We start from the raw sequence: 18,265 nt of genomic DNA, 5'->3' as shown, positions 1-18,265 counted from the left end.
ATAACCTGCATGCAGGACCTTCACCTAACGTAGGAGGTATATGGTCCTATTAGGGGGAATGCCTTGCTGGACTTGGTGTGGGCTATGGAGGACCTGGTAGAGCAGCTGCAGATTCATGGTCACCTTGGGGACAGTGACCATCAATCGAATTCACCATACAGCGTAGGGTGGGTAGGAAAACTAGTAGGGTGGATATGCTTGACTTAGGAAGGCGAACTTCAGTGTGTTTGGGAGTCTAGTCAATGACGTGCTGCAGAAGAGTATTGGCAAGATGGGAGTCCAGGAAGGGTGGCCTGGTTGTTCCTAAAGGAAATGATCCTTCAGGCACAGAGGGAGACTATCCCAATACGAGGGAAAAGGGGGAAAGGAGCCAAAAAATGGTCCTTGTCTAAACAGGGAAATCCAGGGGAGCCTAAGGGCAAAAGAGAAGGCATATAGGTGGTAGAAGCAGGGGGAAGCTACCAAGGAGGAGTATACCTACTTGGCCTGCATTTGTAGGGAGGCAGTTAGAAAAGCCAAAGCAACTACAGAGCTGAGGCTGGTAACACAAGTTAAGGACAACAAAAAATATTTTTTTAGGTATGTAGAGAGTAAAAGGAAGGCGCAGGGCAGCATTGGACCCCTACTGAACAAGGAGGAGCAATTAGTGACAGATAGCGGGGACAAGGCTGAGCTATTCAATGAATTTTTTGCCCCAGTGTTCCTGAACAGGGCTCAAGATAAGTCTCCTAATGGGTTCTTAGATGGGCATCAGAGGGACACCAGCCCACCAACTGTCAATGGTGACTTGGTGCAGTCACTTGGATGGACTGGATGTGTTCAAGTCAGCAGGCCTGGATGAGCTGCACTCGAGGGTACTGAAGGAATTGGCCAGTGTCATAGCAGAACCACTAGCATGGCTGTTTGAGCACTCATGGCACTCAGGTCAGGTGGTGTTTTGTGGCCATATGTGCTGATGAAACTTCTGATATCCAACAACAACGCAAATAAGTCTTGTTCTACTTGAGTAATTTGTTGTGCTGGTGTGAACATTTGCAATCTGCTGCTGTGCCGTTGGAGCTGCTGCTTGTGAAGTGTCTACCTGTAGTGCTAATCCCCATTATATTTGTAATTTAACTTTTGTTTCGAGGCTGAGGTTGTCCTTCATGGTTTGGAAAATCTTGTCCAGATTTGCTAGCTCAGTACCAGTTGCTGATTTTCTTCACTTTTAGAGCCTACAGAAACAGTATGATTTTTTGCTAACTTTGGTGTATAAATCTACACAGCACGTTCTCCATTACTTTTGGGGAGATGGAGCCTTCTAATGGGTTTCTTGCTTTCAGTTTGCTTAGATTAGGTCTGATGCCTCATTTCTAATATAGGACCAAAAAACCTCTTGCTTATTTTCAATCTATTTCTGCAATTAGTAGCGTTCCTGTGCATTATATTGCATTCTCATCTTGCCCACAGTAGGTATCGTCCATATCCTGCTGGTTTTACTGATCCAGGTAATCTTACTGTTATGGTATGGGTTAGACTTTTCCTGTGTTATAATCAGGGAATACAGTTTACTAGAGCCCCCATGGCAATTCTGAATTCTGTGGATATTTATTTTAAAGCTATTATTACTGCTATTGAAGTACCTATAAGTATATACAACTCTTCCTTTTGCATTGTAACCAAAAGTTTGTTGTTTTAAACTCCTCAACTCTGAGATGATGTTTTCTAATAGTATGAGCTATATAGCAAGTGACCATATTTTAAGGAAATCTGGGACATTTGGTGTGTAAAACACACAGTAATTTAATCTGGAGCATTTCATGAATATTTTCCTTAGCGCTAGCCTTTCCTTTTATGCAGGATACAATCCACGTGTGCTCCAAACCTGTTGTATTTCTCCTACATGCTTCTTTTTAAATTCTGTACGTGCCTGGCCTCCCTACTGTTTCATCCGTCAATAGGTCCCTAATTTCTCCGAGAGGAAATGTCTTTGTATGGACATGATTTTCTTGGAAAATAAGAAAAAAATCCAAACAGGTTGCTTTTGAGTTTTGATAAAGACGGCCTGCTTCAGCGTCTTTGCCTGTGGAGAACTATGCACTGCTGGATACTCCTGCCTCTTTTGCTTAATAGTTTTGAAAATGAACAGCCTCCTGTGTCTACAGATGCTCTGTCCCAGGTCCTGCAACGATAGGTTGAAGGAAAAAGTAAACCTTAATTCAGTTCTCCAGAATGCTTTTAGTTTCTAACCTCACAGGCAGCACACTTCTGGCATTATTCAGTATGAAAGCCCCAGTTCACTTCTTGTAAGATAAATCTCACACTATGCATTAGTTTTGTTTTATAGGGTGCTCAGAGGAAGGGAGATCCACACAGGATATGGTAAACAAAATAGACCTTTTATTAACCAGACTTCAAATACACACTGCATTCAGCAACTCAGCTGAGCATACAGAGCAAGAAGCAGTAGCTAAATTTCCCTCTTAAAAAGGGGCAGTGTACTAGTTGTTCATAAATACGACACGCTTAATCTCAGAGCTATAATCCAAGCTACCTCTTCATTGCTTCCAACTTGGCTTTTTTATATCTTTCCTATGTTGATGCAAGATGCTGACCTTTTAAAAGGAAGTTAACAAGATCCCTCCAGCTCCCTAACAATGACGTTTCTTGTCCTTTTCTAGTCCTTCCTTTTACCTCCATGGCCCTCTACAACCTCTCTGGCCTCCCTTCACAATGAGCATTTGTAGTATCCCTCATTTTTAAACCTTGCCCTTACCTTCAGCTGCCTTTCCAATTATCTCCCTTCTCTGAAATCCCAAACCAAATGATACAGGGGTGTAGGTTGTAGCCGTGTTGGTCTAAGGACGTAGGCAGGCAGGTTCTTTGGGTGAATCCAATATCTTTTATTAAACCAACTTAAATAGTTGGAAAACAATTATTAAGCAAGCTTTTGGGTTCAAAAACCCTTCGTCAGGCTAAGGAAGTTTCTGCAGTTGGTGTGTGCTCTTCCTGGATGGAATGAAAAGTAAAGAAGCCAGAGGCTGGGCTGTTATGCATACAAGACAGGTAGTCAGTGAAAATCTACATTTGCAAATCTGTATGCATACCAGACCAGCCTCTGGCTTCTTTACTTTTCATTCCATCCAGGAAGAGCACACTCCAACTGCTGAAACTTCCGTAGCCTGATGGGGTTTTTGAACCCAAAAGCTTGCTTAATAATTGTTTTCCAACTCATAGAATCATAAAAGTATGGTCAGAAAGGACCTTGTAGATCTTCAAGTCCGACCCCCTGCCTGGGCAGGAGGAAAACTGGGCTCAAATGACCCCAGCCAGGTAGGCATCAAGCCTCTTCTTAAAGACCCCCAGGGTAGGAGCCATCACCACTTCCCTTGGAAGTTGGTTCCAGATCCTAGCTGCCCTAACACTGAAGTAGTTCTTATGGATGTCTAATCTAAACCTATTCTCCAACAACTGGTGGCCGTTATTCCTTGTTATCCCAGAGGGCGCTAGGGGAAACAAGATCTCCCCCAAACCCATTTACCCAACGCTATTTAAGTTGGTCTAATAAAAGATATCAGACTCACCCAAAGAACCTTGTAAACCAAATGATATGCAGGTTTATGTTCATTAGCACCTCCATTCTTTACTTTCTCCAGTCCATTTCTTCCCCTTCATTCTAATCTCTGCCTAGACAAATAAGGACCTCTGCTCCACTTTTATTCACTTCCTGGTGGCTTTTTTGATGCAACACACACTAGATGACTCTGATAACCACTGGCTTTTGTGATTACCCTCTCCCATTGCTCTGTGACCCCTCTCTGTTTGCTCTATGATCCATTTGATGGGTCCTCATTCCTCTGACAATCCACTCAAGCTGTCTCACCCTCTCTCCAGCTCTGTGGTTTTAACCCTTATTAAGCTTCAATCACCATCTGCATGTTGATGACCCAAATCTACTTTTACTCTTGACCTAACCCACATCTTGACTGATCTGAGGTTTTCTGCTGATGTCTTGCTGGTTTTTAAGTATAGCAAGGCAAATAACAATCTCCACCTTCCCTGCAAAAGTCTCTCCAATTTCTTTGTCATCTGTCAATCACTATGTAATAACACCTGAAAAACTTACCAGATCCCTTAAGGGAAACATACTTTTTAGTACCACATAATGTTACCAGGGTCTTTTTTCTGTCAAAGCACATTAATTGCCATTATTCTGGCTTAAAAGCATCAAATAGTATATGCAGCACTTACTCAAGCAAGACACTTTTCTCTTTCAGGATAAAGTGCTATAAGACATCACTCAGATTTATTCCAAAAGTCAATGTTGTCAGTCCTGTTACCATGTTTCCCTTTGTTGTCACAAATTTATAAACATCCACAAAAAAGAAAGCATGTCTTACCTGTCATTGGGACTCTAAAATAGTTTATAGATTAAAACTAAGTAGGACAGATAATTTCTTTAGCACCATGTTCTCTCAAAATAGTCTTCTACATCTTTTTTTATAATTGACTTCCTTTTTTAGTAGACAAATGGAGGCTTCCAGTAACCAAAGGCCGCTCAGGCTCATTCATAAAGGAATATGGTACCATACAGACCACTTCAGCCCTGTGGGGGGAGTAGACAAGGAAGAAGAGATGCCAAAACAACAGGATGACCCATTTTCTGTTTTTGCTGCTGCCAACAAGGGCTATAAGGATATGTTTAAAAAGTGGAGTCTCTACAACTTTGCAATGAGTCTTTCAGAGCTCCCCCCTCCTTTAGCACTTCTTGCTGCTCTTTACTTGCCATCAGTAAAGGGAATGAGGAAAAAATATTAAGCCCCTTCTTTTGTATTAAGAACTATTCATTCATTCATTCATTCATTCTATTACACAGGAATTCAGTTTACCTGTTTTAAAGCCGGCTCCCACTAAATCTAGTTCCTTTCTTCTTCCACTCTGGGTAGTATGCACTATTGTAAGCCTGTCTCCTATTTTGATAGCATTCTTGCTCTATTTCAATAAACAAGTTTGCATAAACTGTTTTGGGGAGGTTGCCAGAGGCAGATCTAGCATTCCTCTTTTAAGCACTTGAGCTGCTGCTAGTCTAGAAAACAGTATGCATCTTCATTGGTAAGGATTTTTTAAAATTATGCAACATATACTCATCTTAAAAGCTTAAAAACCCTTGCTCTGCTGCTAACTTGCTAGGCACTTGGAGTCCCAAGGCATTTGAGTTTGTCAGTGAAGGTCTCAAGTTGCTGAAGTTGTGCATGTGGATATCCCTGCACAAATTCCAACACTACTGAACTGTACTGGTCCAGGGGCTAGTGCACTTATCTGGGAGGCGAGAGAAGCAGAATTTCTGATCTAATAGCCATTTGTGTATACAATATGATGCAACTTCATCAGCAAAGGCAGTTTCCCCAGTGGACCCACTAGATTGCTGGCAAGGGCTACTCTTCTGGGATGAGAGAGAGACCTGGATTCAAATTCCTGCTTTAATTGGCATTGCTTAACTCCAGAAGTTTTACTGTTCAGAATCCTAAGTCAAGTCTGGTACCCAACTACCTTTGAGGCAGGGACTGGCTCTCTCAGCATTTTTGTACAAGCTAGTTTAGGCAGCTCTCCATTCAGCTTGCGGGCTTCTGCAAATCCTTTTCTAAGACTTCTAACTCTCCATACAATGTATGAGGAAGCCTGGGTTTCTAGTTTGGGGCTGTGATTCTACTATGCGGAAGGACACAAAGTTAAAGTGCTGCAGTGCCTAAATCCATTTGTGAATCCAGCCCCCAATGCCTTAAGGTACTTAAGTCAGGGAAATACCTTGGCAGAATTCAAAGAAAGATTACACCTTTTTATAAGAATGAATGCTTCTGTAGCTTAATCACTAGAAAAAAAATTTAGTAGCTTGTCAGTCCCCAGGGTTCAAGTCAAAAGCCAACATACCTATTAGGATCTAAAAGACATTTCTTTCTCATATTTAATATTGCACAGTTAGGTCCCTGTCAAATAGTCATTTACTGAATGGACCACTGGTCAAGTCTGCTGTGGCAATTCTTAAGCTAGAGATAATTGAAGAGACGCACAATTTTGTAGAAGTCTCTTAGCAGTAATTTAACCAGGTGATATGTTCAGTAGTGCTTTGGATTATAACCTATTCCTGAACCCAAGACAAATAAAAAAATATATTTTTCATTAGTCTACTATAAAATGCAAATATTTGGTTAACATATTAGTACAACATGTAAAAATTTATAGTTAAAATAGAATTGTTAAAGCTAGCAATGCAGTTATTGTCTTCTACATCTACATGTCAGTGACACTGGTTTACCTTACCACCTACATTTTTTAACTCTAAACTATTAAACAGTCTACTGAATGCAGCATCACTCATGTTGTGGGAGAAAAGGATGAAGTAGAGACTGCTTCCCTTTCAGGAATCTGATCTACATAATTCATAGTTACATAAACTGGTTATTAATTATTAACTCAGGTTAATGCTATACTGGTTAACAGCAATTCAAATATCAATGTTTTAAAAGTCCTTCTGAAAAAACAATTTGCACAAATCACATGTTTTCATGTAGATAAAGGCCAGTTACAAATACAAAGACTGGCAGTTCCCAATAAAAAAGGAAGATTCCTCAGTACTGTATCAGTCAGTAAAAAGACGTATTTACATACCGGCTAGCTAACTGTTATTCTTCAAATTCTAAACATGTGGACAAAAAATACCAGTTCAATCTACTGACTTCCCATCACAGTTTAGTTTTATGCAAAGGAATAACAGCAGGGATAGAAGGAAAATCATTAACTCTGAGGCACACCAAAGCAACAATAATGGATACTATCATAAATACCCGAATAAGAACTGGTACAATAAACTTTTGTCACCACAGTAAATTTCACAGTGTCTAAATAGATACAACAGTTCGGGATGCAGCTTTGTTTTCCTGAACAAATTAATCCCCTTGCTTCATTTAAAACTGAAAAGTAAAAAAAAATTGCACAAAGGATGGGAATGTTTTTTATAGCTGCAATGTTATGCTGTGACTTACCAACATTTATGGTTAGGAACAGCAACAAAATTGTAGACTTTACCACATAAAAATATTCCATACTGGTTAAAAGCACAATCAGATTTTCTAACAAAAGATTTAATGTGTAGCTAATATGTAAAGTTTACGCAGTAGAACCAAAACCAAAATCTCCTGAGTCCTCTACTAAAATGAAATAATATTGAAGTCTCTATTCCATGCTTAGTTATGTCAAACAAAGTAGATGTTAGCATAACTGAAACTAGTCATATCCCTGCATTTTCCAAGTATGAAAATGACTTATGCAACTAGTAATGACCCAAGACATGACTAAAATTCAAGCCACATAGGCATTGTTTTAAAAAAATCATCTACTTGTTTCACTGACATAGTTGAGATCAAACTGACTTAAACTAAATTAGCCTGTTCTCAGAATGACATCTTTAGCTTTCAATTAAATTATAGGCTTAGACCTATAATTTCAAGATGGGAATATTTTTTGTTGTGGTTTTAACACCTGTGCGCCCCAATATTTAATTTTTCTCCTTTCAATAAAAGCTCCAGATCCTGAAAAACTTTATTAAGACGCGTAGGTATTTTTAGGAGGCACAGACAGATCAGGCATTACAAGTATGAATATTAATGCAATTATCAAAAGTCACGTGGCTGAAACAGCAGAATATGTATATTTTCCACTATACAAGCTCCATAACCTTAAGGTAGTTGGGGTCTCTTTGTATCTGGTTCAGGTTCTTATAATTCATCCACTGAGGTGATCATCATTTTGCTGAGTTACAGAGCTTCATTTTAATAATGAAAAATGGTCTCTCTAATCCAAGCTGCTGTGTGTTCCATTTAGAAAATAGAATACATTTATGAAAAAAAATGTAACAGACTGAACTGGGAAACATGCTAGATGCGAATTAAAAGTGTCTGGTGATGGATAAACTAAGACTCTTTTAGTCTGTATTCTAAATGACAACTGTCATAATTAGGCAAGTAACCACTGATCTACTGCTAATCCCAGCAACAATGAACACCACTAGATAGTGTTTACATTGATTTATTTTTTAAAAGGCATATGTGACAGACTCCACACCTCACCTTCACGAGTTGTGGAACTTAGATTATACTTTCCAAAAACTTGAGTTAGCAACTTTGTCAGAGGTGGAGTATGGTTTTAAAGGAGTTGTTTTCTCCAGGTTTATTATTTCGTATAGGGAATTTTAAAATGTGGTATTTAAAATGGACATCTAAATGCCTAAATACATCATGGTTTTAACTGTATGTATTGCTTGAGAAAGTGAAACAGGAGCCAATACTGGACACAAGGTGATGGGGGAGTATCTGCCACCATCTCCACCAGATAAGAGATCCCATTCAGTCTTCCTTAGCTGTAAGATAAGAAGGTGGTTTACAAATTTTGTAATCACTTTGTGTACTGCTTTTTCAACCACACTTTCTTTTTTTGTAACAAGACATTGGCCATTCATTATGCTGACACTGTAGTAAGAGCACTTACATCAGCACTTTTTTGTTTTACTGTAAACCAGAGTATTCTTGGAAAATTACATATCACTTTAATAGAGAACAGATCTCTGAAATCCCTATGTTACGGCCTTTCTGCACTTCAAGAAGTGCGGGCATACCCTTGACAAACATATTAGTGAATTGTCAAATCATGCATTTAAGATTAAAGGAATGCTTGCTCTTTTATCCCAGTACTGAATTAAGATTGATATGATTTATAATTCTCAAGTCAAATGTTTTTCTGTTTGTAGAAATCCTGTTTACTGTAAAAGGTAATTTGCTTAATGCTCAAGAAAGGTATATAAACTATTACTGTGGCAAAATAAAAATCTTTGTTCCGAATGAATTGCTTCATATTTACTGAGACCATGGACCATTTATATTAAGTAAGAGCAAAAAACCTCTCCAGCTTGGTTTAGATCTACAATTTCAAGATGGGAATATTTTTTGTTGAGTTTTTGACACTAGAATAAAAAGCAGCTCCTGGCCAGATGCTCTATTTCCAGAGAATAAGTTTGTACTTGTATGAGCAAAAGACGTTAGTTTCATTTGTTCTTTATCTGGAAGCAATTCCAGCTGCATACAGATCAATTAAGAGAGCAGACCAAATTTTTGTGTTTTCAAAAGGATAAAGTATTGTAGCATCAGCATACTCTACTAGGTAAACAAGTTCTCCACACTTGTATTACATCACAAAAGTGTGGCTGCTAATGGCTTTAGTTGTCAATGAGTTGCTTGTCAGAGTATGCCTGTGATTCCATATACAAAAGTTTTATATTGCTGCTTGGTTTATTAGGGCACCCCATCACCACCACCTCCTTCAACAATTAGTTGATGTTTCTTCTTTTGTCTTATTGCCAAACATCGTGTAATGCCCAGTGCCCCTCCTTTTAAAAAACGCACAAAATTGTCTCCAACCAAAGGGCCCAACGCAAAGAGATTATTTTCTTTAGTACACTCATAAGTATATGGATCAATCTCAATAGGATTACCCTTGCATGTGATTGGTTGGTTTGAATTATGACCTATGCACTGCCCTTGGTCCTTTAGAAAGAAAAGATTAGGGTGAGAACCTATCAGAACTAATGCTATGGAGAACTTTAAGATTTTCTTCAATCCAGAGGCACTCTGAAGGATGCATTTCATGTCTGGCTTGAAGGAAAGTACACGGTGCTCAGGGAAACTGGTATAAGCAGAATGCATATTAGAGTCCGCAGTATGTGACTGAGTGCACATCATATGGTAGACTTTATGGTATTCGGGATAAAGCTTTTTAGGTAGCTGTTTGAAAATTAGACCTGGATCGGTAACCCTTCTGCGGAACACGTGCATTACAGGGATGTTGTTATTGTACGCACACAGTATTGCATCAGCTGCTGTGAGTCCAGCACCCACAATTAAGACTGGGTCTACTTTTCCACGTAGTTTCCCCTTGCTGATGGCAGCTCCAAAGTCAGACATCGAATGAAGCACAAAGGGAAAATCTTCTCCTTCAACCAGGAGTCGGCCAGGACAATCAAAGGTTCCAGTTGCAAGTGCCACATTCTCAGCAAAGAGGCAGAAGGGTACATGTGAACCATCTGTTGCTCTATGATAACCTCTAACTTCCCAGTTTTTTTTGATCAATGGTTCCTGTCCATCTTCTGCTTCCTCCTGCAAATGCCGAGTTGAAATATTTTCACTTAGTTGGCTTTCATCTTCATCCTTTTCTCGGTAAAGTCTTGACACAGATGTTATGTAAGTGTTATCTCTGAAGTTCTTCTGGAGACCCATAACCTTAACATATTGTTTGTAATAACAAGCTATTTCCTCTGGCATTACTCTGTCACACTTTATATTTCTGAAAGAAAATCAAAGAGGTTCAATTAATATTTAAGCCATAAATGGTGGTCTGAACATCACACTTGAAACAGTGTCTGTGTAGGTTTAAATTTAAGCAGGATAGACTCTGTTCCTCACTCATAACATAACTATCTTGAGTTCAGTAAATTTTGTTACATGGAATTTGAAGACTGTAAAACTACTCTCCTCATGTCCGATTATATAGGGCAGGGGTTTTCAACCTTTTAAGATCATTGTACCCTCAGTGGCCAGACTGGGGGGAATGTGAGCTTCCCCCCCCCGGTGTCCAGCTGGGGGGGCAGCACCTGCGCAGCAGCGCAGGGTAGCGTGTGGCAGTGCTCCATCCCCGCCCACCTGTTCGTACCCCCTAGGGCCTTCTCATGTACCCTCCGCTGACAACCCCTGATATAGGGTAAGATTCCCGAATGTGTTAAGCACACTCCTCCTATTGAAAAAAACCCTCCTATTTTGGAGTAACCCACCCTAAATCTGCTTTGTAAAAGCAAGCTTGCCCAAACGCTGATGTATGAAATTGTGTCTGTCTACTGCTACTCTTGTGCAAAATTCTGGGTTGGTTGTCGGTAGCTTGTCCTTCCTCAATCAACCTGATGTAGTCTGGGATTGCTGTGTGTTAAATATTTATGTATGATATGCTACAGAGGAAATTCAGAACTATCTGAAGGAGACAGGCCAACAAATCCCATTGAAAATATCCCCTATGATGCATTTATCACACAAAGTAAAGCTGATAAACGCAACGAATGAAGAAATATTGTAGCAATTTTTAATGGAACATATCCCACAAAGCCAGTTTTAACTTCCTGATAGTTGAGAATAAAGTATACAGTTAAGCAGGGCACCCTTTCCCCTGGTCTGGATCTGGCCTGCCAAAGAGCCCTGTCATCTGGATCTGGCCCCACACTGGAAGTGATTTTGACACCCCTGATTTAGACACCAGGGCCAGCCTCAAACTTGGTTGTTGTATCATTTTGGATTTAACTTAAGGTCTTGCACCCACTTTAGAAATTTGTATTTTGTGTTTCAAAGGCAAATAATAATTGATACTAGTAAGATGCCTTTTAAATGGTTTCAGGAACTTTGCTACTTTAAGACAAATCCAAAATGATAAATCAGGAGAGATTATGGTGGCCATTATCAACATCTATGACTTTTTTTGGTAAACATATGGACAAAGAGTACTTCCTGTCTGTCTCGGGTAGGTTATCAAGATATAGGCATATGACCTTTTAAAAATTCATGTTATTACTCTGAGAATCCTGGTAAGATATTTACTGAAGAACAAGCTTGAGAACTTATGACATGTACATATTTTATGTAGCTAACATTTTTAAATTCATGTACCTAAGAAAAACAGCATTGGCCAGAAGTGGATGATCAGCATGAGCAAGGGGGCAGGTGGGGAAGAGGGCAGAAGGGGGAGCAGAGGCTGCCTGGAGGAGGAAGGAGGAGGAAACGTGGAAGTGCAGAGGTGGCAGGGGAGAGGGGTCAGGCAGCAGCTTTGGCTATGGCTCTGACCCTGGGTAGAACTGTATTAGAATCAAGTACAGTTTTGAAAAACACACCTTGTAAATACTTGTCACTATTTCCTCATCCAAGAGCCCCAATTCTGGGGGGAAAAATAACCAGCATAATTTATGTAGGTGTAAATGTATGTAAAATCCTGTTTAAGATGATGATTAAAATTAAGTCCAAGCAATTATTTATAGGACAAAAGTGCAAAGGCATAATCTATCACTACAGTTTCTCTCATAGGAGAGAAAGTCAGAGAGTCTTAAAGTCTGTGGGACTCCCTCTGGTTTTTACATTTTCATTCCAGAATGGGACCTACCTGTGACTATTAAGTCACTGAAGGAAAGAATACAGTAGATTCATGGTTTATTTTCCTTTACCAAAAAAAGAAAAAAATTGTCCCCAAACTTGCATTTCAACCATCGCAACTCAAATCTCATCTATCTCCATCTCATTAATTCTCCCTCTGGACCCTGACCTTTCAGTCTATCTAATTCAAGCTACTTCAGCTGCCACAACCAAAGCTGATCTCATGCCCCAGCCACACACTGCAGCAAGTCCAGCAAAATGTGACTGGGTACAATGTTTATTACCATTATAAACTAATGTCATTGATTTCATGGTAATAATCACTACTACATTACCATTAGTAAGATTTATTCCATACTATGCTTACACTGTGCTACAGAAAGGGCTTTTTCATGAAGGAGCAAGATCGTAGCTGCAGTTTAAGATTGCATTAAGGCTAATTTTTAAAGAAAGAGGTTCATAAGCACAATGTAATAATTCCCAAGATTTACTGATGCTCCAGAAATGCCTATAAAATGCCTTTTGTGTGCATTTTGTAAATATCTCAGTGGGCTAATTTTATATGGGGAAACTAGTATATTTGTTTTAAACAGCTACTGTCAGATTCACTTTAAAGTGACCTTCAGGTTCCAATTTGAAAACCTGTGGGAAAAGGAGTTTAAGAGAAAAATCTAATTATTAATTTTATTTTTAAAAGTAATTAGTGCAATAGAAAAGAAGGTGAAAAAGCAAGTAAATCATATGTTCTCTGTAGAAGCTTTCTACCAGCCAAAGACCTTGAACAAGATCAAACAAAAACAAGTTTATAACCCTCATTTATGAATACATGTTTATGATAGGAAACTGGTCAGTGTCACTTGATGAATCTTTCTATTTTAGCAACAAAAAAATGTCATTGTCTAGTGCCCTCAAGGAAACAGAACCATCATTATAAACATGGGCCACATCCTATTGCATCTATTAGGTATCTAGATGTACTCAGGCACCTATTCTATTCCACTGTGTTCAAGTCCCTGAAAATACATTAATCTACGTTTGTACCACACTGCCATCTTACCCTTAACACTGGGTGAATCCAGACATTCATTAATGTGCCATAATTACATCGCATTAAATTTAATATATAGAATAACTGGCACTAACTTTGTGTGTTGTAACTGGCATTACTGCACATTAGTGCAGATGAATGCTTAAGTGTTGTTAATGCATGCTAAACTAAATCTGCACATTAGCATGGTTTTTGCCAGCTGTGCTAATGCACAGTAAAATTAGTCTTCTGTGCATGAAGACGTGCCCACTGAGCAGTAAAAAAAGTGTGAAAAAAGGGACACCCTCACCTGTTGTAGTAACAGTTTTTCAGGGACTTGAGCAAGATGGAAAAGGATTACACTGAGGCACCTCAGTTCACTTAAGCACCTACTAGGTAGAATAGAATTTGGCTCTAGAACTATTATACAGCACCCCTCAAACCTGTATTTATACAGTGTTCATATCTACATTTATCACTTTAAGAAATCTGGTGCCTTTACCTCCGTTTACTAGCTGCCCAATCCTTAAATTTGAGTCCTGGCAACTCCATCCAGTCTCCAAAACTGATCGTCAGCATGGAGCCTTCCATTGTCTATAGAGGGGGAAATCAAAGTAAGTGTGACAGTTACATTTTTAACAGAATCACAAGGTTGAAAGGGATCTAAAGAATAATCTAGTCCACATACAAAGCCAAGACTTTTTGTTCCTAAACAGAAAGACAAATGATACATGAGACAGTGTTGAAGGTCAGAAGTCCCAAATAGTAAGTGGAAGTTTGGATTAAAAAAAGACAAGGAAAAAAACAAGATGGCAAACTGTAAATATTATCTTCAGTGGAAAAGTCATTTTTTTTAAATGGAAGCTGGCTAGACTCCATGCAAAAGGAAGAAAAAAAAAATCAGATCCAACAGAAAGTAAGCAACAAGTACAAAGAGAGATCCTGTTATCTAGAAACCTGACAAGTTGGAAAGGTTGATCGTGGGATAAGACCGTAAGCACTAAAAGCTCTGAGATGGGTACTGTCTTACAGAGAATCAGGAATTGTCTGATGAAATTTAAGAAAACGCTGATTCATCAAATAATATTTTGAAGAAACACTTGTTTTACTGAAAGTTCAAAGCAGAGGTGGAATGCTGCCTAGTTTCCTACAAGCTCACCTGATGAGCTGCTTGAAAGCCCCCCCACACAGTCTGCCAGAGATCAGGAACATGTGTTCCAGGATCTCTGCTAGGAAACCAGGAGCCTGAAAGCTCCAGCTCTTGAATTCATAGTAGAGTTTGGAAGCTCTAAGAACGTTGCCTATATTCAAGGTCTAAGAACAGTGGCTGGAAGCAAGAGTCTGGAACTGAACAGTAAACCTACAGCAACTGTGAAGATCCTAAAAAGTTGTAGTCACTGTGAATCCCACTGCAAGTTGCACATGTACATCACAGGTGCACAATCCGAGTCTCAAATAAGCATATCTGTCAGGATCAGGCATGTGTCCGGTTCCCATCCAAAGGAAGAAAAGGTGGAGGGGCCGTGACTGTCCTGATTCAAAGCCCATGTTTGCCAAGTATCTCTGGAGTGGAGAAGGAGGCTAGGTTGCAGATCCAGACTGGCATCTCCTACGTCAGTTACTATAGATGGAGCAATATTTTTGAACGTGTGTAAATACGAGCTGCACTGCAAGTGAAATGGCAGTTATTGTTCACTTCAGGATAGCGGGAAAGAGGAGTACCAGGTGTATCAGGCAAACAGATTGCTCATCCAAATCTAGCACTGGATCCAATGCATAGTGCTTCAAGAACATGATCATCTTGCTCCATGCTGCAGTTTCATAGATCCCCAGTATCCAAAAAATCTAATACAATAAGCTCTGGTGGACTACAAGAGGTACTTTTGATAGGTTAACTAGTTGAATAGCGTGACAGAATTATCTACTTTCTGACAAAATAACCTGACTTTTGGAATAGTTACGACTCAGCCCTATGAATAAACATAGCTCTAAATATTTCAGATAAACCCTATATCTGAGAGTATTGTATGTTCTCTCTGTGGCAGAAGGCCACCTCTGTTTCTCCCCAAAAACTCTGCTATGTGACAATTTGGTTAGGATGGGCCCAGCAGAGGATACACACCTTACCCTGTCTCTTTAGGTAACCTGAGCTGGATACATTTCTGAGGGAGGGGGAAAACCTGCTCCCTCTGCCTACATGACTGGTATCATATACCTGGGTGAGGGGCTTGCTCCCTGGGGAGCTACGAACTGCCAGTCTGCCCAGTAACTAGTGATGCATTTCAAATTGGTTGGCTGACAGCCAACAGGTGCTGGCCCCCATTGAACCAGGTAAATGAGGTGACAAGGGCTATACAAGTTAAGGACTACCCAAGAGGAGGGGGCAGCAGCCATGAGGGAGACAGAGAGAGAGAGAGAGAGAGAAGAGCTGAACCATCTGAAACTTGCTCGCTCTCTCGAAACTCATGATCAAGGAACTACCTGCCTCCAGAGGGAATCTCCACCTGCCTCTGGATGATACTTGTGAGTAATCTATCTGAGATCTAACTAGATATATAGTTTGCAGTAACTCAGATGCGTGATCAAAGGCTACCCAACCATGGGAGTTTGCTCTATGGGATTTCTCTGATATTGCTTTACCCTGTACCCTATTCCAACCCTACCCCTTGTAACCAATAAAGTTCTCCTTTGTACCTAGTGTGCGAGACTTATTGGGAGTGGGTCTAGATTATGCCTTGGGGTCCCCTTGGTTCGGCTGACTACTTGTACACTACTTGTACTTCTGACTGAGAGAAGCATCCCAAGTTCTTGAAGTGAATCAAGTACCCTGAAGGGCTACTAGGCCTGTGTTTCCCAGGGTGCACAGAGCCAGAATCAAGCCCAGCCCTGGGTGGTGGCAGTGGAACCCCCAGGCTAGTGGGTGTGATTCAGGAAGGGGGTCAGCCAGATGTGAGGCGCCCCAGGGAGGCACTTGGAGCCTGGAAGGTGGTTGGGCACAGTGAGGTGGGTGGCTCAACGCAGGAGCGCCCCCTACTGGCCAGCCACACACTCACTATTGCAAGGGAAGTTAGGGAAGAATATAGGCAAAGGCAAACTAAAATACGACCTCAAAAGTCAATTTTAAACAAATTCTAAGCACCACTTTATATCTCATTCCAGTGGACTATGCAGAGGTTCCTCTGACTTATTTTAGCAGGTCACTCTTCTAGCTGTGGTGATAGCAAGATAGTGAATGAAGCTCTAGGTGAGAAACTCAGCTGGGAAGATCTGTGAGCCTCAAGGGACAATATTGGTCCCATGCAAACACAGGTTCTGTGATAGTGTGTATCCGACCCTTAAAAATGGTGATAACATCAGATGCAAGCAAACAGAATGCCAGTCTGTCACAGGGAGATGTACATGAAGGAGAATTTGGCCCAATGTTATATGGCAATCACTCTGGGCACAACAGGAAGGCATAGAGACGCTTCTAATACCACTACAAGACAAAAGTATCATCCAGTGGAGATCTAAGATCAAACTTTCTCTGGAAAAGACTGCATTTTATTTGGTGGCAGATGTTTATTCCCACTTCTACTCCACAAGAGTGGAAGACATCTTCTGCAGTAAGTATGCACAGCTAGAAGCCAACTATCTGGACATCCACCATCTCATTGCTGCTGCAGGGCTAAAAGAGTGTAGACTAGAAACAGATGTTGCCAAATGGAGAGATTCAGCTGTGACAATGTGTCATAACACAACTGAACCACTCACTGGGCAAAATAAACATTGCCTCTTGTTGCCCCTTTGATGGTGTGAGACAAGGGGCAATGTACTCTCCCTACTTTCCCCACTGCTCCAGACCCATGCTGTGGGTCTGGGGTACTGAGGAAAAGTGCCTCTCCACCCAGCCAGTCTCTTTATCTCTGGAATAGTGAAGGACAAAGAGAAATGTCATACAGAATACCTTAATGATATAAAGCTCTAGAATGTTTATGATGTCTCTTGTCCTCTAAGCAACACATCCCTTGTATATGGAGATGCAGCTGGACTGGTGCGGTGAATGCTGACAGGTTTTGAAAAGTACTCTTTCTGACATTATCAGGTTTTAACCATCAGCTCAAAGGACAGTCATAAAAAACAGGATTAGAAGGGATGGAGTTGGTTGATGTCCCCTGGAAGAACAGACTGACCCAAACTGAGTCAGATTAGAAAAGGTCTTAGGAAAAGCCTGGTAACTGATGTCATGCATGTACAACAGGCACATGACATAATAATATAAGGCAAAGTGAAATCAAGGCAAGGTATACAATTGTCCCCTTTATCTAGGGACTAAATTGAGGCAAGCAAGCCTGTGGTGCTATCGACTCCATCTTGGAGTCTAGGAACTTTGTTGCCTATGCTGGAGTTGGGAACAATTTTCTGTAGTTCACATCAGCAGCTGAACAGGACTAATACATAGCTTAGGTTTGTCAGTTTCTTAGTAAGACTTTCCTCTGATCAACTATTCATTAAATTATCTTTACATTACACATATATCTTTTTGGTCAGTATGTCCTTGGACGATTCAAAGGAGCAGTACTTTGTATTGGTAATGTTTTGCAAATAGGGGGACTTCCTGTAGACCAAGCAATGGCAACATGGAAGTATGTTTCCTGCAAGTTGAGATCCACAAACCAGTACTGGAGAAGTAGTATGGAGCGGGGTGGGTGTAAAAGGTTCTTTTGAAAAGGGTCCCTGGGGAAAACAACAGAAAGGGAGAAATAACAGGGAAGTGAGCTGATGTTAACATGTTCTGTAGTCCCCAGGGGAAATCTATACCCAAACCTAAGGGAAGGGAGCGAGGCAGTTTCCAAAGATTTGTTGTGGGGTTTGAGTTTCAGTGCGACTCCTTTCAGTAGCGTCAAACTCACTATCTTTGAAACGGAGATGTGTGAAAGATAGTACATCCCTTCTAAAACTGAAGGGCTGCTCCTTGGATGAGCAGCCTACCGGAAAGTATGAATGGTGTTCTTTGTCTCTGACAGGTCTAATATCAGATTTTTTAGTG

The 18,265-nt window shown here is 40.4% G+C and overlaps 1 protein-coding gene across 1 annotated transcript in view; it reads right to left on the bottom strand.

The window, feature by feature from the left end:
- Positions 1 to 3,386: 3,386 nt before the first annotated feature.
- The window catches only part of OSGIN2 (oxidative stress induced growth inhibitor family member 2), a 35,466-nt gene continuing 20,587 nt past the window's right edge, over positions 3,387 to 18,265 (bottom strand). Inside the window, exons 5-6 of the mRNA XM_025200236.1 lie at positions 13,739 to 13,830; positions 3,387 to 10,368 (exon numbers count right to left, since the gene is read on the bottom strand). Coding sequence (XP_025056021.1) covers positions 9,321 to 10,368; positions 13,739 to 13,830 — 1,140 coding nt within the window. The 3' untranslated portion in view covers positions 3,387 to 9,320. The remainder of the gene's footprint in view (positions 10,369 to 13,738; positions 13,831 to 18,265) is intronic.

The sequence above is a fragment of the Alligator sinensis genome, unplaced genomic scaffold, assembly GCF_000455745.1.
Source record: "Alligator sinensis unplaced genomic scaffold, ASM45574v1 scaffold717_1, whole genome shotgun sequence".
NCBI lineage: Eukaryota > Metazoa > Chordata > Crocodylia > Alligatoridae > Alligator > Alligator sinensis.
Note: the sequence above shows the minus strand (reverse complement) of the source record. Positions and strands in the feature narration are given on the sequence as shown.